General features: G+C 45.6%; 1 protein-coding gene across 1 annotated transcript in view; it reads left to right on the forward strand.

The window, feature by feature from the left end:
- Positions 1–20,016, forward strand: part of LOC144668753 (uncharacterized) — a 74,843-nt gene extending 54,827 nt beyond the window's left edge. Inside the window, exons 12-15 of the mRNA XM_078531084.1 lie at positions 2,199–2,273; positions 6,697–6,771; positions 11,027–11,100; positions 19,942–20,016. Of these exons, the coding sequence (XP_078387210.1) occupies positions 2,199–2,273; positions 6,697–6,771; positions 11,027–11,088 (212 nt within the window). The 3' untranslated portion in view covers positions 11,089–11,100; positions 19,942–20,016. The remainder of the gene's footprint in view (positions 1–2,198; positions 2,274–6,696; positions 6,772–11,026; positions 11,101–19,941) is intronic.
- Positions 20,017–20,991: the final 975 nt, after the last annotated feature.

Consider the following 20,991-nt stretch of genomic DNA (forward strand, 5'->3'; position numbering starts at 1 on the left):
AAACCTAATTCTTTGACCAAGCTTTTGGTCACCTGACCTAATATCTCCTTATATAGCTTGGTGTTGATACTTTGTTTTATAATGCACCTGGAAGTGCCTCGGGGCGTTTCATTATGTTAAAGGCGCTATATAAATGCATCTTGTTGTGGATGTGAGGTGCACATAACAACTACATGCCGTTCAATGTATTTGAATGGAATTCGGACAGTGAAATGTTGTCCTCACCCAGAAACAGGTCACCCCAGACAGCAAACTCCTGATTTTTCCATGTACCTGCACATGTGTGTTTGCTCGAAATTATTGTCTGATATCTTAAGAAAAGGGGAGATTTCGAGGTGACCTGATAGAGGTTCGGAGAGGGTAGCTGCTGAGAAAATGCTTCAACACGAAGGGGCTATCTAATGAGGAAAGACTGGGCAGGTTGGGCCTCTATCCACTGGAGTTTGGAAGAATGAGAGGTGATCTTATTGAAACATATTAGGTCCTGAGGGGTCTGGACAGGGTGGGTGCAGACAGGATGTTTCTCCTTGTGGGAGAGACTAGAACTCGGGGACACAGTTTAAAAATAAGGGGTCTCCCATTTAAGATGGAGTTTAGGAGAATTTTTGTACTGTCAGAGGGTTGCTAGTCTCTGCAATCCTGTTCCCCAGAGAACAGCGGAGGCTGGGTCAGTGAACATTTTTAAAGCTGAGTTAGATAGATTCTTGACTAACAAGCGAGCCAAAGGGTGTAGGGGGGAAAGCAGAGTTGAGGCCGCAATAAGATCACCCATAGTCTTATCAAATGGCGGAGCAGGCTCAAGGGGCTGAATGGCCTACTCCTGCTCCTGATTCGTTGGTTCGTTATGAAACTTGTGGGGGAATCTAAAAACAGCGTCCATAAGTGCAAGATAGTGACTAATAAATCCAAACAGGAATTAAGGAGAAAGGTCTTTACTCAGAGGGTGTTTAGAATGTGTAAGTTGCTACCACAGGAAGTGATCGAGGCAAAATGTGATGCTTTGAAAAGGAAATTAGATGAGTGCATGAGAGAAAAGGGGATAGAAAGGGACGTTGAAAGGCTGAGTTAGGGCTTTTGGAATGGGAGGAGATTTGTGGGCTTTAAACACCAGTACAGACCAGATGGGCTGAATGGCCTGTTGCTGTGCTAATATTCTATGTTATCCGATGTCATTTCCTGTGAATAATGGTGAGCATTGATAGTCTCATTGCTATTTCTACAGCAAAATCTGTCCTGTTATTTTTCAAAATGTATTTGCCCCTTACAAGATGGATGAGTTATCTGTGTCCTGGTAGACAGTGTTCATCCAGGTGTTAGCATATAGTCCAGTGGGCAGTGATTGGTTGAATATGTCTGTGGCCTTTTCAATTCTCCTTGACTGCATCCTGAAAATGAATGTGCTGGACAGACTAGTGGGAGGAGGGGAGGGGGGGGCAGGAGGTAACGAGGGTAATATTGAGCGGGAGGAGAGAGGAGGGGAGGGGTAGCAAGGGTAACATGGAGGGGGAAGGGAGGGCAGAGGAGGGGAGGGAGTAGTGAGGGTAACATGGGGGAGGGGAGGGGAGAGGGATAGCAAGGGTAACATGAAGGGGAGGGAAGGGGAGGGGGTAGTGAGGGTAACATGGGGAGGGGAGGGGAGAAGAGGGCGGGGAAGGGAGGGGAGGGGAGTTAGAGGATAACATGGAAGGGGAGGGGAGGGGAGAAGAGGGCAGGGGCAGATGTGGGAGAGGAGGGGTAGCAAGGGTGACATGGAGGAGATGGGGAGGTGAGAAGAGGGGGGAGGTAGTGAGGGTAACTTGTAGGGGGAGAGGAGGGGGAGAGTAGGTGAGAGGAGGGTAGGGGGTGGTGAGGGTAACTTGGAGGGGGAGAGGAGCGGGGGAGGGGAGGCGAGAGGACGGTAGGGGGTGGTGAGGGTAACTTGGAGGAGGAGAGGAGAGAGGGAGGAGAGAGGAAGGAAGTGAGGGTAACATGGAGGGGATGGGCTGAAGAGAAGGGGGAAAGAAGTCAGTGTCTGTGTTATTTAGTTTCACCTATCTGATATCATACCAACTAAAGGGAGCTGGCAGTTCCTGAGTGCTTTTCAGAGTTAATCCTGATTTACTGTTTTATTCAATTGTGATACACTTGGATCGATCTTTGTCTCAATTCAGACTTCAAAGCAAAGAGAAGGTGAGAGCCTAACTCTGCTTCTGTTTCAGTTAAACAGATGTTCAGTGAAATAAGTAGCTCTCATGCAGATTTAAAAATTGAGCTGTCACAGATGAAGTATAACAGTAAGTGTTTATTGATAATAATGTTTAAGATCTTTCTGTTTTTCATAATAATGGCCGTTTGTATCTTTTCAAAAGGACCTGGTGTTCCTGTACACTAAAAGCAGCAGGTGTGTTTGTCCTCTCCTAAGAGTTATAGAACCATAGAATGGTTACAGCACAGAAGGAGGCCATTTGGCCCATCGTGTTCATGTCAGCTCTCTCTGTAAGAGCAACTCAGCAAGTCCCACTCCACTTTTCCCCAGAGTTCAGCATTTTTTATTTCTTCAGATAATTATCCAATTCTCTTTTGAAGGCCTCGGTTGAATCTACCTCCACCCACTCTGAGGTGACGCAGGCCAGATCCTAACCACTTTCTGTGTAAAAAAAAATCCTCCTCATGTCTTTTTGCCAATCACCTTAAATCGGTGTCCTCTGGTTTTTGACGCCTCAGCCAGTGAGAAAAGTTTCTATCTACTCTGTCCTGTCACTTTATAATTTTGAACACCTCTATTATAGTTTTTCCTAATGCAGTAGACTCTGCTGTTGCATCATCTCCTGTGCAGGAGGTCTCTCTGTCTCCAGTTGAGCTGAAGGGGTGGGTTAGGGTTAGGGCTAGAATTAGGGTTAGGGCTAGGATTATGGCTAGGGCCAGAATTATGTTTAGGGATAGGACTAGGGTTAGGGTTAGGGTTAGGGTTAGGGACAGTGTTCGGGCTAGGGTTAATTCTAATGCAGTTTCTGACACACTTCCTCAATAAGAACATGTGCGGCTTGGTAAGAGAAAGGTCACATGGCCGAAAAAAAACAGTTTTCGGTCTGTTCATTGTATGCCAATTTATTAGTCAAACCTAACTTTAGTTTCCATTTTAAATCCCAAACCGACAATGGTGTGTGGTCTGCTGCACACATTGGGGATTAAATTGCAGGGATCCAGTCGTGGAGGTGAACCTTCCTAGATGGCTGCACTATTCACAGAATGTCCCTTTCTCTGGCCCACCTAATGATGGTCAATGCTACTGAAGGAGTATCACAGAATTGCCCTTAAATGTACAGACTATACACATTAAACAGTACACCGGTGCTTCCACCACATAATGCTTTTAGCTATTGGTTCGTGTGTAACCAGGGTGTCTTCATAGTTAAACATGGGTGTCAGCTGTGCCTCTGTGGGAAGCACTCTCACCTCAGTGTATTGTGCTACTCCAGAGACTGGATCACAAAGTCCGGACTGACACTCCCAGCACCAGCTTTCAGACGAGCTGTTAAATCACGGCCCTCCCGCCATCTCAGATGGATCTAAAAGATTCTATATATTATTCAAAGAACAGCTAATATGTATTCTTACAGTGCTCGACAAGGTAGATCTCTTGCTGTTTGTGGGGCCATACAGTCTGCTAATTGGCTGCTGCATTTTTCTACATGATAACAGAGTCTATATTGTAAAGAGCTTTGTGTGTCCTGAGGCCATTCTGTCTAACATAAATTCTTTCTCTCATCTTCATCTCAAGTACTATCCCTGTGCTCATCACAGTTCATTCCTCTTTTTATTGCCGAGCTATTGCAGAATATAAAAGTTAATAACATCCTCGAGTTTGCAGAAAGACAGGGAAACAGTGGCCTGAAAAATGAGCTCTTCAGCCATCTGATCAAATACAGCGGAGAAAATCTTTAGGCCCGATGGGGAGGGGCACAGAGGATGGGGAGGGGCACAGAGGATGGGGAGGGGCACAGAGGATGGAGATGGGCACAGAGGAGGGGGATGGGCACAGAGGAGGGGGATGGGCACAGAGGTGGGTGAGCACAAAAATTTCCCCAGCACCATCCCAACCCTCTGGGCCATTTTCCTTGAGGATGAATGGGCAAGGGAGCAGTTGGTGAAGGGCCAATTGAGGACCATTGGAGGAGGCATCCAGGCCCCCAGAGGTGTCAGGCAACATTGCCCATTTCAGCTGACTTCCGTCATGGTGGCCTGCCCACTAGCTCATGCAATGGGCTCCTACTGGATGTAGAAGAAGAAGGTGGTCCAAGGTGAACTGACACCAGACTGCAGGTAGAACTCTTTAGCTAGTCAACAGGCGCTGGAGTGATGTGAGAACATTGGCTGAGGACAGGAGAGAATGGAAGCCTTTGCCTGCCTCATGCCTCGCGACACAGGGAATATTGAGTCTAAGTCTATGGAGAAAAGGCAGGGGAGTGGGACGAGTTGAGTTGTCCTTACAGAGAGCTGGCATGAACATGATGGGCCGAATACCCTCCTTCTGCATTGTCTACGATTCTATGTTAAGCTGCTGATAAGGTCCATTTCCTACCTCTCTGCTCTACTCAGCAAATCCATTTCGAACCTCTTGTAAATTTCTGAGGTCATTTAAAGCGCAATTGTAGACGTTTGTAAATTTCAGGGCAGCAAATTCTCTCTTTAATGACTGTCTTTCAATTTACAAAATTGTGAAAATCTGTGACAAAGTGTAATGCTATGAAGTGTGGTATCAGAGGTATGCTGTGCTGCTTGGGAATTATTGGACTGATGCACACCATGGGATGTCTCATCTCCTTAAAATTGGATTTTCATTGTGACCCTAACAATAGAAAAGGGCAGAGTGTAAATTCAGGCACTCCTGTTGGCTCTGTAAGACCCTCTACCTGAAGTGTAAGCTCTAGCCTTTATTCTGGGTATCAATGGCACACAATAATTTGGATATTGTTGAGTATTGCTGAAAAAAGACATTTTGTCAAAGCTTTTTGTCTTGTACTCATCAGGACAATCACAAGATTACCAATGTCAGGGGAAGCAACAACTTTATACTGTATGTGAAGAGAGTGCTAATTGGTTTGGCAAGTGGACACTGATTGGTAGAAGCATTGCCATGGACAATGCACTAGTTAATGGTGACTGACAGTTAACTGCCAAGCACTGTTTGAAAGTTAATCCAGGCAGCTTGTCTCTAACTGGTCAAGGCGTTGCCCTGAAGAATGAACCAGCGAATGGCTATCACATCTTACTTAACTGAAACAGGCACATTGTGTGTACATGTTCTTTGTGTCTATTGAACATTGTTCCAATAAATGTGTTACGCCTTTGTTAGACCACTAAGCATTAATACATATTCACGATAATACTGAGCCAGAGTATGTCGCAGTGGTAAATCCGCCAACGAGCCCTCCCTGTGTGACTCCTGAGCAACTGACCAGGTCACTCTAACCACTGCGGCAGTGATGCCTCTGTGTTCTCTTTCTTTGTACTTGGCTCTGGCCTTGTGCCATATAAGGTAATACCTGTTTTTAGCCCATTTACTTTGGCCTTGAGCTTCTTCTTTCACCTCAATGTTCCATCTGACCACCACGAGACCAACACAGGGCCACAACACAGCCGGCTTACAGTCATTACTATGAAAGAAATAAAGGCATAGTTACATGGTTATAAAATGATTGTTCATTAAAAAGGCAAATAACATGTTGGTTTACAATGGAAAGAGGCTAAGTGTAAATCCAGATCCTCCTTTGAGCTCTTCAGCCAGATGTTCTCCAAAACACCCCCACAGAAGAGGGTCAGACTAATACAAGGGAGGCAATAGATGTACACTGCCAGATCCAGAGACACCAACTATGACTCAATTGCACCAACCCATCACAAGACAAAGTCAGATGGCCAGCCAATATACACAGGTCCCAAGCCACAAATGCCTCGATCACAAAACATGCAGCATTCCAATGGGGATTAGGCCGGAGATTTCTCGGAGCTGCTCCCCCTCCATTGGCACGCACCGGGTTTCTGCCCCATTTCAGTCACATTCATTCCAGCTGAATGGGAGCCGCTTGGAGGGGTCTCCCGGGCTATGTAGCAGACACTCTGTGGGGAGGCTACTAAACCTTAGAGTGTGCAAAACGAGGGTGTCCACAGAGAGGAGAATCAGTCCTGATTTGTAATACATTTTAATAGGGTGGAGTAAGGGCGGGGCAGCTGGGACCAGCGTTATAATAGGCTTTTGGGGAGGGGAGGGTTTGGGGAGGATATATAATGAGAAGATAGGAGGGATGTTTGATGGGCAGGTGGAGGGCATAAGATGGGCGGGTATGAGGTGTAGGATGGGCAGGTCGGGGTATATATTAGGCAGGTACAGAGTATATGATGGGCAGGTGGGTTATATATGATGGGCAGGTGGGGTATATATGATGACAGGCAGAGGGGTATATGATGGGAAGGTGGGGTATTTATTATAGGCTGTGGGGGGTGTATGGTGGGCAGGTGGGAGGGTATATAATGGGCAGGTGGGGTATATATGATGGGCAGGCGGGGCTGTATATGATGGGCAGGGAGTATATAATGGGCAGGTGGGGGATATATGAGGGGCAGGCAGTGGGTAAATAATGGGTAGGTGGGAGGGTATATGATGGGCAGAATTATATTTTACTGATGATGTAACCTATATCTTTACTTCAATTTCAGTTGCACAGATGCTTACGGAAATCAGAAACTCCCAATCCAATTTCAGGATAGAACTTTCGCACTTTCAGAATAAGAGTGAGTGTTCTGTTTTTAATCGATTGTGTTTAAAGTTCTGGCGTCTATTGAAATATTCTGCCTGTTCGCCTAACATTGTGATGTAAACACTGTGCAGTATGAAGTCAAAATTCACCTGGGCATCCTCCCACAATTCCCTTCTATCCTGATGGTTGAGTCGATAACATTCCTGTCAGAGAGTCTGATTTGCAACTCACTTTCCTCCTCTAATTCTAGACAGGAATTATAATCGGCATTGGACCCCAAATCCCATTCTATACTCTCCTCCAATTCCCCTTCTACACCCCCTGTCTGAAATCCCATTCTATACCGTCACCCCAAGTCCCATTCTGCACCCTCTATCTGAAATCCCAACCTATACCCTCTCCCCCAATTCCCCTTCTATACCCTCTGTTTTAAATCCCATTCTATACCCTCTCCCCCAATTCCCCTTCTACACCCCCTGTCCGAAATCCCATTCTATTCCCTCTCCCCCAATTCCCATTCTATACCCTCTATCAGAAATCCCATTCTATACCCTCTCCCTCAATTCCCCTTCTACACCCCCTGTCTGAAATCCCATTCTATTCCCTCTCCCCCAATTCCCCTTCTATACCCTCTGTTTTAAATCCCATTCTATACCCTCTCCCCCAATTCCCATTCTATACCCTCTATCGGAAATCCCATTCTATTCCCTCTCCCCCAATTCCCCTTCTACACCCTCTGTTTTAAATCCCATTCTATACCCTCCCCCACCAATTCCCATTCTATACCCTCTATCGGAAATCCCATTCTATTCCCTCTCCCCCAATTCCCCTTCTATACCCTCTGTTTTAAATCCCATTCTATACCCTCTTCCCCAAATTCCCATTCTATACCCTCTATCGGAAATCCCATTCTATTCCCTCTCCCCCAATTCCCCTTCTCTACCCTCTCCCCCAATTCCCATTCTACACCCTCTGTCCCAAATCCCATTCTACACCCTCTGTCCCAAATCCCATTCTACACCCTCTGTCCCAAATCCCATTCTACACCCTCCGTCCCAAATCCCTTTCAATACTATCAAGAGGTTGTATATAGATTTTACTAAAAAATACCAAGAATTATGTGAAATTTACAGCACAGAAACAGACCATTCAGTCCAAATGTTCGATCCTGGTATTTATGCTCCACACCATATAAGATCCCGAGGGGCCTCGATAGGATAGGTAACGGGAGGATGTTTCCACTTGTGGGGGAGACCAGAACTAGCGGACACAGCTTAAAAATAAGGGGTCTACCATTTAAGACGGAGATGAGGATATTTGTTGTTAGTTTGTAGAATTCTCTTCCCCAGTGAGCAGAGGCTGGGTCACTGAATATGTTCAAGGCTGAGTTAGACAGGTTTTTGATCAACAAGGGAGTCAAGGGTTATAGGGGGCAGACAGGAAAGTGGAGTTGAGACCACAACCAGAGCAGCAATGATCTTATTGACTGGCGGAGTAGGCTCAGAGTAGGATCTGAATGGCCTACTCCTGCTCCTAAGTCCTATGTTGGTATGTTCCTATGTACAAGCCTCCTGCCGATCCTCTTTATCTCATCCTATCATTATTACCTTTGATCTCCAAATGAGTGAGGCAGGTGGATCTTGGGGAGGGGGATTGACTCCCGGGGTGGGTGGGGATGACACATTCCCGGGTTGGGGGGAGGTGGGAGAAGGGGGGAGTGTGCCTCTCCATGTGTGTGAGCATTGGCCAAGGAGGGGTACCAACCTCAGGGGCAGGGGAGGTGTACTGGTCCTAAGATCTCAGGAATGGGGGTGGTCGGGGATCTGGGAGTAGGGATGAGGCCTGGTCTCATGGGGAAGATCAAATTAGAAGAGTCAGCCTGGAGGAGTGGGTGAGACTGTGGGTACCTGTTCCTCTGGACTCAACAGAGAGTCCAACAATTTCAGATCATTCCCTCTGCCCTCATTTCTTTCAGATAGCAGCTATTGATGAGAATTCTGGTATTCTCATTTATGCCATCTCTAGACCCATCATTTGTTTCTTATCTTGTCCCTTTACCACTTGAAGGGGAGGCGATGACATAGCGATAATGTCATTGGGCTAGTAATCAAGAGGCCCAGGATAATACCTCGGGGAGATGGGTTCAAATCCCACCATGGCAGCAGGTAGAATTTAAATTTAATTGATAAAAACCTGGAACTGAAAAGCCAGTCTCAGTCATGATGACCATGAAGCTATGATCGACTGTTGTAAAAACCCTTCTGGTTCACTAATGTCCTTTAGGGAAGGAAATCTGCCACCCTTACCCGGTCTGGCCTACACGTGACTCCAGACCCACAGCGATGTGGTTGACTCTCAGCTGCCCTCAGTTCAAGGGCAGTTAGCGCCAGGATTTTACAGCCCCACCACGGCATATCTCCCCCAACCGGCGGATGCGGTGAGCCATTTCAACCTCCATTCAGTTCGGCAGAACCGTAATATCCCAGCGGGTGGGAGGAGCTGTAAAATCCTGGCATAGGGATTGGCAACAAATGTTGGCCTTGCCAGCGATGCCCACATCCTATGAAAGAATTAAAAAAACCCATCTTCCTTTGCTTCGCACCATCTTGCCTTTATTCATTTAATCCCTCATATCTTCCCCCCTGTCGCAGAGTTTCCTGTTTGTTCCCCTTGTTTCTCCCTCAACCCGATTCCCTTTCCCTGCCTCTGTATGTGCTTGACTATTTCGAACATTCCTCCCATTGTGGTGAAAGGTCATCGACCTGAAGTATAAACTGTTCCCCTCTCCGCCGATGCTGACTGTACTGCTGAGCTTTTCCAGCATTTCCTGGTTTTTATTTCAGATTTCCAGCGTCTGCAGCATTTTGCCTTTAGTACTTGTATTGCACGTAAATGATCATCATCCCACCAAATCATTGGTAAATAGTCAACTTGCTTCACCAGTACTTTAGCACAGGAATTCCCTAATATCATATTCACAAAATCCTAGCTAGACCCAGTTACACATGATTACAGATAGCTTACAGTTAACCACACCACACCCATCGTTGAACTAGGGTTGCCAGCTATAATTAAATGTATTCCTGGAGATTTTATCACATGACTTGCCCTCACACTCCAGCCATTAGTCGGCCAACACATCCATCCTTGTGATGCACTGCCTTCCTACACCAATTGGAAAGCAAAAAGACTCATTACCCAATTAGATGATGCTTGACTGTTAGCCAAACACCCTTTTCCCACTGTTTTCATTTTTCTTTTTATCTGGTAAAGAGAAATGTTGAAAGAAAATAACAAAAAATAACAATCCTTTTTAATGCCCCGATGATTTGTCTCCAGGGTTGCACCCAGCAGTGTCCGGGAGATTGATCTTCAATTCCTGGAGACTCCAGGCCAGTCCTTGAGTATAGAGGGATTACAAAGAGATTATTCTAGAACTTCATAAATTACTAGTTAGGCCTCAGCTGGAATATTGTGTACAATTCTGGGCACCAAACTTCGGGAAAGATGTAAAGGCCTTCGAATGGGTCCAGAGGTGGTTTACCAGGATGTTAGCAGGAATGAGGGGCTTCAGTTATGAGGAGCGATTGTAAACGTTAGGATTTTTCTCCTTGGAACAGAGGAGGTTAAGAAGTTAAAATGAAATGTTTTCAAAATGATTAGAGTTTCTGATAGATTAGACAGAGAAAAATCATTCCGTCTGGTAAGAGGGTCAATAAACCACAGGTTCAAAATCATTAGCAAGAATTCTCTAGGGGAAATGAGGAGAGTTTTTTCTCACTCAGACAGTTGTTTGGATCTGGAACGTTCTACCTGAAAAAGTGATGGAAGCTGATTCCATTAAAAAAAATTTGAAAGGGAGCTGGGCAGGTACATGAGGATGAGGAATTTTACAGGGTTACGGACAAAAGTGGGGATGTGGGACTAAACGCAGCTACTCTTTCCAAGAGCCAGCACAGGCACAAAGGGCCGAATGGCCTCCTTCCTAGCTGTAGTTATCGATGGGTCTCCAAGTCTAGCGCACATGGCGTCCTTTCCTACTTATCCAAACTTGTAAGTCGGGCAGGGTGCCAAGCAGGCGAGATGCGTGATAGGTGGGCGATCTGATCTCATCTGTCTCCGGCCAGTTTGGTTCAAGTTACTCGCTGCCCGGTGTGGCTTAAAAATAAATGAAAATGCGGATGTGAACCGGTGGAAATGAATTTCTGAATGTGTAATGATCGTGGCGGGGGTTGGGGGTGGGATACCAGGTTCCTGGGCTGACTGCTAAAGCTTTCCTTCGATTTCAGTCACACAGAAGCTGAATGAAGTGGGGAATAACCAAGCTGGCTGCAGGCAGAGGTCTCAGTGATGAAGAGTCACAGTGAGTAACAGCAGCCAGAATAATATCTCCAGCTTAAAACTCCCCTCTACTCAGATCACGTGATTCTCCTTTGACAGAACATGTATCTTGTACTCTTCTCACCCGCCAGTTCAAAGAAATGACTGTCTAAGCATTATCTCTGGCATTAACTCTTCCTGTCCCAGCACCTCAACAACTGCATTGCTGCTTCTTCACTTACTCTTTCTTCCGGACAGGTAAAGATTTTAAAATACAAGCTTGGTTTCACCTAATCTATCTCGTCATGAGCCAGCTCTCATGTGAAATTTTGAAGCTACTACCCAAAGCATTGCTGTCTGACCCACTTTCCGACATTGATGAAATCCATCCTCTGCCCAATACTGGAGAAGTATCATCAGTTTGTCCAATCTTTCTCCTGAACTACATGAAATATGTTGTCATATGCCTATGAGGGATAGAAGCATGATATCACTAGAAGGGAAGTGTGTCATGCAATCCAGTTTCAGTTTCATTTTGGCCTGCAAGCAGAACACAATGCACACAGCTCTGTTGTCTTCAAGCTTTCATAAGAACATAAGAAATAGGAACAGGAGTCGGCCATTCGGCCCCTCGAGCCTGCTCTGCCATTCAATAAGATCATGGCTGATCTTCTTGTGTTTCAATTTCCACATTCCCATCTACCCCCAATAACCTTTGATTCCCTAGCCTAACAAGAATCTATCTACCTCTGCCTTAAAAATATTCAATGACCCCGTTTCTACCGCCTTCTGAGGCAGAGAGTTCCAAAGTTGCACAACCCTTCGAGAGAAAAGGTTTCTCCTCATCTCTGTCCTGTAAGGGTGATCCCTAATTTTAAAACAGTGCAGTTCTGGACTCTCCCACAGGAGGAAACATCCTTTCCACGTCCACCTTGTCAAGGTCGTTCAGGATCTTGTATACTTCAATCAAATCTCCCCTCACTCTTCTAAACTCCAGTGGAAACAAGCCCAGTCTGTCCAACCTTTCCTCATAAAACAACCCACTCATTCCAGGTATCAATCTAGTAAACCTCCTCTGAACCGCCTCCAAAACATTTACATCCTTCCTTAAATAAGGAGACCAAAACTACACACAGTATTCGAGGTGCGGTCTCACCAAAGCCCTGTATAACTGAAGTATAACAACTTATGTTCATTCCCTCTTGTAATAAGGATAGCATTCCATTAGCCTATGTGATTACTTGCTGTACCTGCATATTAACTTTTTGTGACTCATGTATTAGAACATCAAGATCCCTCTGCACCTCAGAATTCTGCAGCCGTTCTCCGTTTAAGTAATATTCTGCTTTTTTGTTCTTCCTGCCAAAGTGAACAACTTCACATTTTCCCACATTAAACTCCATTTGCCAGATCTTTGCCCACTCACTCAACCTATCTATATCCATCTGCAACCTCCTCATGTCCTCTTCACAACATACTTGCCTACCTATCTTTGTGTCGTCTGAAAATTTAGCTACCATGTCTTCACTCTCCTCATCTGAGCCATTGATGAGGGGAGTAAATTGTAAAAAGTTGAGGCCCCAGTACAGACCCCTGTGGGACTCCACTCATCACATCCTGCCAATCCGAAAAAGACCCATTTATGCATGCTCTCTGCTTTCTGTCAGCCAGCCAATCTTCTATCCATGCTAACATGTTACCCTCTACACCATGCGCTTTTATTTTCCGTAATAATCTTTGATGTGGCACCTTATCAAATGCCTTCTGGAAATTCAAGTACAGTACGTCTACAGGCTCCCCTTTATCCACAGTGCATGTTACTCCTTCAAAAAACCCCAATAAATTGCTGAAACATGATTTTCCTTTCACAAAACCATGCTGATTTTTTCCAATTGCCTTGAGTTTCTCTAAGTGCCCAGCTATAGTCACCTTAATGATCGATTCTAAAACCTTCCCCACAGTAGACATCAAGCTAACTGGCCTATAGTTTCCCGTTTCCTGCCTCCCTCCCATTCTCACTCTCTAGAGGACCAACACTCACTTTACTTACTCTTTTCCTTTTTAAGTACCTGTAAAAACTCTTGCTATCCATTTTTACATTTCTAGCTAGCTTCCTCTCATACTCTAATTTCTTTCTTCTGATTAACCTTTTAGTCATTCTCTGTTGTTCTTTATATTTTGACCAGTCATCTGTCCTGCCACTCAACTTTATGGAGTTGTATGCTTTTCCTTAAGTTTGATGCTTTCCTTAACTTCTTTAGTTAACCACGAATGGTGGGTCCACCTTTTAGAATTTTTCTTTATAATAGGAATTCTGAATACTGTGAAATATCCCCTTAAATGTCTACCACTGCTTCTCTATTGATCTATCCCCTAGCCTAGTATCCCAGTTCACTTTAAATGGCTCAGCTTTCATGCCCACATAGTTGCCCTTATTTAAGTTTAAGATACTAGTCTTAGACCCACTCTTCTCCCTTTCAAACTGGATGTAAAATTCAATCATATTGTGGTTGCTGCTACCTAGGGATACCTTTACCCTGAGGTCATTAATTAATCCTGTCACTTTATGCAATACCAAGTCTAATATAACCTGCTCTCTGGTTGGTTCCAGAACATGCTGCTCTAAGAAACTATCTCGAAAGCATTCTAAGAACTTTGCATCCAGGCTACTACTGGCAATCTGATATTTCCACTTTATATGTAGATTAAAATCATTCATGATTATTGACGTCCCTTTATCACAAGCACACAATATTTTCTCCTGAATTTTCTACCTTTGTATAAATGAACCCACAACATGTTTATGCAATCTCTTATGTGTGATTGGTGTCATTATATCATTGGAACAACAGGATGAAGCACACCCCCTCACCAGCTTCAGAACACACCCTGTGCCCCTTCAAAGGGGAATGGATCATGGAGGAGGTCTGGGTGTGAAGCAGGGTTATCCAATGCCCACAAACCACAGGAGCACAGGCCTAATCCAACTGCACTGCTACAGGATGAAAGGAATCCCCTCTATAACCATGTACAGCTACCTCATCTTTGTCATTGTTGATAGCACAACCAGATTTTGAGGGTGGGGGGAGGGTGCTTAGTCCAATCTGCCTAGTAAGATCATGGGGGCTGGATTTTCGATCCAGGCTGATGAGCTGGATAATTTCCAGGTCCCGATCGCTGGCTGCATCCGTGTTGTCACACGATGCAATCGTGAAATGTAAATGCCCTGATTGGGTCGGAGGTGACATTACCAGGAGGTAACTTTTTTTTGCAAAGCACGAGTGGCAAAGGCAGACGGTAGCCATGTTGGAGCCTGCCATTGCCTTGCAGAAGAGAGCAGGCAGCACTTGGAGAGCTAGTGGCCTCTCTACGCGGAGGAGAGGAGGGTTCCTTCATGGGGGAATCTAGAACTAGGGGGCACAGTTTCAAAATAAGGGGTCTCCCATTTAAGATGAAGGTGAAGAAGAATTTCTTCTCATGGAGGGTCATTTGGAATTCTCTTATCCAGCGAGCAGTGGAGGCTGGGTCATTGAATATATCCAAGGCTGAGTTAGACAGGTTTTTGATGGACAAGGGAGTCAGGCATTATGGGGCACAGGCAGGAAAATTGAGTTAAGGCCTCAACCAGATCAGCCATGTTGACTCGTGGAGCAAGCTTAATGGGCCGAATGGCCTAATCCTGCTTCTATTTCTTATGTTAAATGGCTACTGGTCAACTAAAAGGCACTGTGCCTGATCCAGAACAAAAACCACTAATGCCAAAATTATTTCAGCATTTAAAAAAAAAATCACTTAATTGTTCCTTGCAATGAATCCTACAGCAGTGAACTAACGTATACCAACCTGTTCGGATTTGGCCATGCATTAATTGAACATCGCCTTCTGGTCCTTCCCAACCCATTAACAAGCTCCACAAGGAGCTTAAGTGGCCGCTGATTGGAGGAGAGCCAGTACCCAACTCCCCCCACCCCCCACCAACCCCCCAAGTTTGAAATCTCCAGCGTTGCCTGGAGACAATGGGCAACGATCTGCTATTTGGAAGCATTATTTTCAAAGTCCGGTCCAGCTCTCGCCCCCAAAGCCAATTGAAAATCCTGGCCTGGGTCAGGGGTGGGGCAGTTAAAAATCACCCAGGTTACTTACCTGCCCTGGAGTCAATGGGAACTGACTGCTCCCCATTTTAGCCTGATCAGGTGACAAGGAAAGCCACCCAAAGCCAATGGGGTCCTTCTTTATACAGGCACGTCAACTCCTGATGATGTCATTGAGAGCTGACTGCGATGGCCTGAGCTGGAAGAAGCTGTGGACTCACCACCAGAGATGAGGAGCCAGGGCGACAAGGAGAGCTTAGGCCTCACCCCCAATAGTGCAGACTAACCCCGTTCTCACATCTCCTGAACACAAGCCCCCCTGCCTTTCCCTCCCACGGGAGCTGGGCCCAGGAATCGGAGCTGCTGCTTCCCACCTGGACGATTTTCCACCACTTCTCAATTGACATGGGTGGGATGTTGACCACTGGGAGGAAGCCCACAAGTTACAATAGCTTGGGTTTTATTTCTGAAGCCGTGAATGGGTTTCCATTTCACCACAGGACACACCTCAATAAAATCAAGGTCTTTAGTGAGTGGGTGGGTGAGTGAGTGAGTGAGTGAATGTGAGTGAGTGTATGTAAAACGTGGGTGAGTGAGTGAGTGACTGGGTGAGCGAGTGAGTGGGTGAGTTTGTGGGTGAGTTAGTGAGTGAGTGGGTGAGTGAGTGAGTAAGTGAATGAGTAAATAAGTGGAAGAGTGAGTGAATATGTAAAAAGAAAAAGATTAGCGAAGACAAATGTAGGTCCCTTACAGTCTGAAATGGAGAATTTATAATAGAGAACAAGGAAATGGCAGAGCAATTAAACAATTACTTCAGTTCTGTCTTCACAGAGGAAGACACAAATAACTTACCAGAAATACTAGGGAACCAAGGATTTAGTGAGAAGGAGGAATTGAAGGAAATTAGTATTGTTTTAGTAAGAGAAGTTGATGGGATCCTGCGAATTACAGACCAATTAGCCTAACATTAGTAGTAGGGAAAATGCTAGAGTCTATTATAAAGGATGTGATAACAGGACACTTAGAAAATACCAATGGGATTAGACAAAGTCAACATGGATTTACGAAGGGGAAATCATGTTTGGCAAACCTACTGGAGTTTTTTGAGGGCATAACTAGCAGAATAGATGAGGGAGAACCAGTGGATGTGGTGTATTTGGATTTTCAGAAAGCTTTTGATAAAGTCCCACAGAAGAGGTTAGTGTGTAAAATTAAAGCACATGGGATTGGGGTAATATATTGGCGTGGATTGAGAATTGGTTAGACAGGAAACAGTAGGAATAAATGGGTCTTTTTCCGGATGGCAGGTGGTGATTAGTGGGGTACCGCAGGGATCAGTGCTTAGGCCCCAGCTATTCACGGTATATATCAATGACTTGGATGAGGAAACCAAATGTAATATTTCCACGTTTGCCGACAACAAGAAACTTGGTAGGAATATGAGCAATAAGAAGGGTGTTAAGAGGCTTCATGGTGATTTAGACAGGTTGAGTGAGTGGGCAAATACATGGCTGATGCAGTATAACATGGATAAATGTGAAGTTATTCACTTCAGTAGGAAAAACAGAATGGCAGAGTGTTATTTAAATGGTGATAGATTGGGAATTGTTGATGTACAAAGAGACCTGGGTGTCCTTGTACACCAATCACTGAAAGCAAGCATGCAGGTGCAGTAAGCAGTTAAGAAGGCAAGTGGTATATTGGCCTTCATTGTGAGATGACTTGAGTACAGGAGCAAGGATGTCTTACTGCAGCTGTACAGGGCCTTGGTGAGACCACACCTGGAGTATTGTGTGCTGTTTTGGTCTCCTTGCATAAGAAAGGATATATTTGCCATTGAGGGAGCGCAGCAATGAGTGATTGGGCGAGTGGGTATGGGTGGGTGAGTGAGTGAGGGAGCGAGTGAGGGAGCAACTGAGGGAGCAACTGAGGGAGCGAGTGAGGGAGCGAGTGAGGGATCGAGTGAGGGATCGAGTGAGGGAGCGATTGGGTGAGTGTGTGGGTGGCTCAGTGAGTGGGTGACTCATTGAGTGGATGACTCATTGAGTGGGTGGGTGAGTGGGTGATTCAGTGAGTGGATGGGTGAGTGAGTGTGCAAGTGTGCAAGTGAGCGAGTGTGTGAGTGAATGGGTGATTCAGTGAGTGAATGGGTGAGTGAGTGGGTGGGTGGATGAGTGTGTGAGTGAGCAGTAGGTGATGGGGTGAGTGAGTGGATGGGCGAGTGGGTAGGTGAGTGGGTGAGTGGGTGGGTGGGTGGGTAGGTGAGTGGATGGGTGAGTGGGTGGGTGAGTGGGTGGATTGGTGGGTGAGTGAGTGAGTGGAGTGAGTGGGGGTAATGGGGTGAGTGAGTGGATGGGTGAGTGGGTGGGTGAATGGATGCCAGACAACAGCACTCAATAACAACTTATTTTAGGGGTCATTTTACAAGTATCCGTTGTAGAAAGCTCCCTCAGTGGGTGGTCAAATCAGGAATTCTTTTGCTTTTTACATGATTTCCCTTTAATTAAAATGAAAAAATTGGAGGAAACCTCCAGATTCCTGGAACATGTAACTGTGTTGAGACAACATCTGTCACAAGAAGAATCCCCTTGATCTGTGCTGACTAAATTGACCTTAGTTTCTGTAAATATTACTTATCCAAGCTGTCACACTCAAAGCATGGATAGATTGGGAAACAGTCACAATCTGCTTCCAAAATCATCCCTTGTCTACAGTTTGATGGCAAACTCATTGGAAGCTGAGAATGTTCTAGAAATATCCATTTGGAAAATAACGTGACTGATTTTACCACCTCAATGCTTAATGTATTAGCATCACATCCCTCTCTGGTAGTTTAATATGAATTTGACATATTCACATAAACGCCTTGTTAGGACAGTGCCGTGAGAAATTCAGCAAAATCAGAAACTCTCATATGTTGCTTGACCAAGAGCCAACCTCGTTCAGAGGGCGTAGGGGGTGATAGGTGAAAGGGACTTGGTGTGAGTTTGGACATTGACAGCAGAGCTTTGGATGATCTCAAGTTTACAGAGGGTAAATGAGGGAAATCAGCCAGGAGTGTGCTGGAGTAGTCAAGTCTAGAGGTAGCAAAAGCATTGTTTGCCTCATTGTAACACTCCTCTCAATGACTCCTAGTGGGGTCATTGTCTAAGGGAGCGGGAAGCTCATCGTCCAAAACCCATCCATTGACATGATTTTCTTCCTCAAAGAGATGAATTTTTGAAGGAAGAAGTGAGATGTCAACAAAGAAACCCTTGCCCTGGGGGCAAAGGAACATTTGTCCTCCTGTCATATACAGTCTGGCCATCCCCCAAATGGAAACCTTTTTATCATTAAGGGAATCTCCTATAGGAGCTCCTGGTTCCATCAATCGCACCCTGGGCCTTGGGGAAGTCAGCAATGCTGGGAAAATGAGTTGGCCCTGTCTCACTGCTGGCTGCAGTGCCAAAAATGGTGCATTCCCCAACTCTTCCACAAGGTATTTCAATTGCCTGCTGGATCCTCACTCACCTCCACACCCACCCTGGGAAAGTGGTCATGCGGGAAATAGTCTTACAGTAGGTGGCAGGACAGTAGGTCCCCATACAGGAGCTAGCCTAGCTGCCCTCTCACCTCTTCAGGGAGGTACATTCATCCAACACATTTCTCCACACCACAGCCCCTATAGAACCTGCGTCTCTGGGATATTAAAGGCAAAATGCTGTGGATGCTGGAGATCTGAAATAAAATCAGAAAGTGCTGGAAAAACTCAACAGGTCTGACAGCATGTACGGAGAGAGAGAGAGAGAGAGAGAGTTAGCGTTTCGAGTCCAATATGACTCTTCTTCAGAGCACAGCAGTTCTTTACTCCAACTCTCTCTCGCCCCGTAGCCAATCATAGCAATCATAATGAACATAATGGGAACATACCCCCTGCTATGTTTCAAGGATAGATCTTCACTTTGAAGAAAGGCGTAAGAGCAGATAAGAGTGCTAAACAATTCTCCCCATTGAAAGCAGTGGACTTAAAACTCCGGAGAAATGTAGATTTTTTTTCTTTATTTTATTCTTTCATGGGATGTGGACGTCGCTGGCAAGACCAGCATTTGTTACCCAAGCCTAACTGCCCTTGCACTGAGTGGCTTGCTACACCATTTCAGAGGGCAGTTAAGAGTCAACCACATTGCTGTGAGTCTGGAGTCACGTGTAGGCCCAGATCGGGTAAGGACGGCAGGTTTCTTTCCCTAAAGGGACATTAGTGAACCAGATGGGTTTTTACAACAATCGATGATAGTCACCATTACTGAGGCAGCGGTAGATTGACTCCCTTGTTAGCCAAGTATTTAAGATTATCGGGGGCAGAATGTGGTGTTGAGGCCACAATCAGATCAGCCTATTGAATGGTAGGCTTGAAGGGCTGAATGGCCTGCTCCTGCTCCTAATTTGCAGATTTATTAGTTGAATTTAAATTCCACCAGCTGCCATGGTGAGATTTGAACCCTTGCCTCCAGATCTTTAGCCTGGGCCTCTGGCTTACTCATCAAGTGACATTACCTCTACACCACCGTCTCCCTATCATTTGTAGAAATGTAGACAGTCGATTCCCTATCATCCATTTTACACTCTTACACAAAGACAAAATCTATCCCAATATCTCCTCAGCTCACGGAGTGTGGCTACAATTAAACCTATGTAAGATCACAGAAACATAACACTGAGATTGGAACCTCCTCCAACAACCTCCCAATTCGAGTTTGATGCAAAATTCATGCTATTTTACAGCACAGAACATATCAAGTCTTCCTCCATTTCAGTTACAGAGAAGTTCAGCAAAATGGAAACCTCACAGAAGGAATTGAAGATGGAACTCACACAGATGAAGAATAATGGTAAACTGTCAGAAATAGTTTTGTCTCAAACTCAAACCCAGGGTGAATTTCCTGTCCATAAACCCTACAGTGAGGACACTTACAGGTTGCCTGTTGCTGTCTCCGTGCTGCCAGTCTCTCCTGAGTTCAATCCTCTTCTCTTCCAAACCCTCCTTATCACAGGAGAGGAATCTCAAGAGGACATTTTTCCCAAGTGGATCCAACTGCCAGCAAAGCTCGACAACTCTCTTTCAGTTCAGAGTTTTGCAGTTTTTAAATATCCCCTTCATTCACTCTCCTCAGCACTGCCCTTAAACACTGTTTATACAGATTGAATCAGAAGAAGGAGGTTGGGGAGTGGTGGAGGGGGAAGCACATGGTAAAGCAGAAGGTAGTTGTTGGGGGCGGGGAAGAGGGGAGATGCCACTTCATCCCGCATCAAACTCGCCAAGCCTCCTTAAACAGCACCTTCCAAACCCACACCGCTTACCGCCTAGAAGGACAAGGGCAGCAAACACATGGGAACACCACCGCCTGGAAGTTCCTCTCCAAGTCACCCACCAGCCTGACTTGGAAATATATCGCCGTTCCTTCACTGTCACTGGGTCAAAATCCTGGAACTCCCTCCCTAACAGCACTGTGGGTGTACCTACGCCACATGGACTGCAGCGGTTCAAGAAGGCAGCTCACCACCACCTTCTCAAGGGGCAATTAGGGATGGGAAATAAATGCTGGCCCAGCCAGCGACGCCCACATCCCATGAACGATAAACATCAAAAAAGCAAAAATGATTGGCTAAAAGGACCGAAGGCAACATGAGGAAAATCTTTTTTACACAGAGAGTGGTTAGGTTCAGGCACACACTGCTGAGATGGAGGCAGGTTCAACGCTGACCTTCCAAAGGAAGGTGATCATTATCGGAAGAGAAAAAAATGTTCAGGGCACGCAGGGAAAAAGCGGGAAAGTGGTGCTAGCTCTCTTGCTGAGAGCTGCGAC

Source organism: Cetorhinus maximus, chromosome 28 (assembly GCF_964194155.1).
Source record: "Cetorhinus maximus chromosome 28, sCetMax3.hap1.1, whole genome shotgun sequence".
Lineage (NCBI taxonomy): Eukaryota > Metazoa > Chordata > Chondrichthyes > Lamniformes > Cetorhinidae > Cetorhinus > Cetorhinus maximus.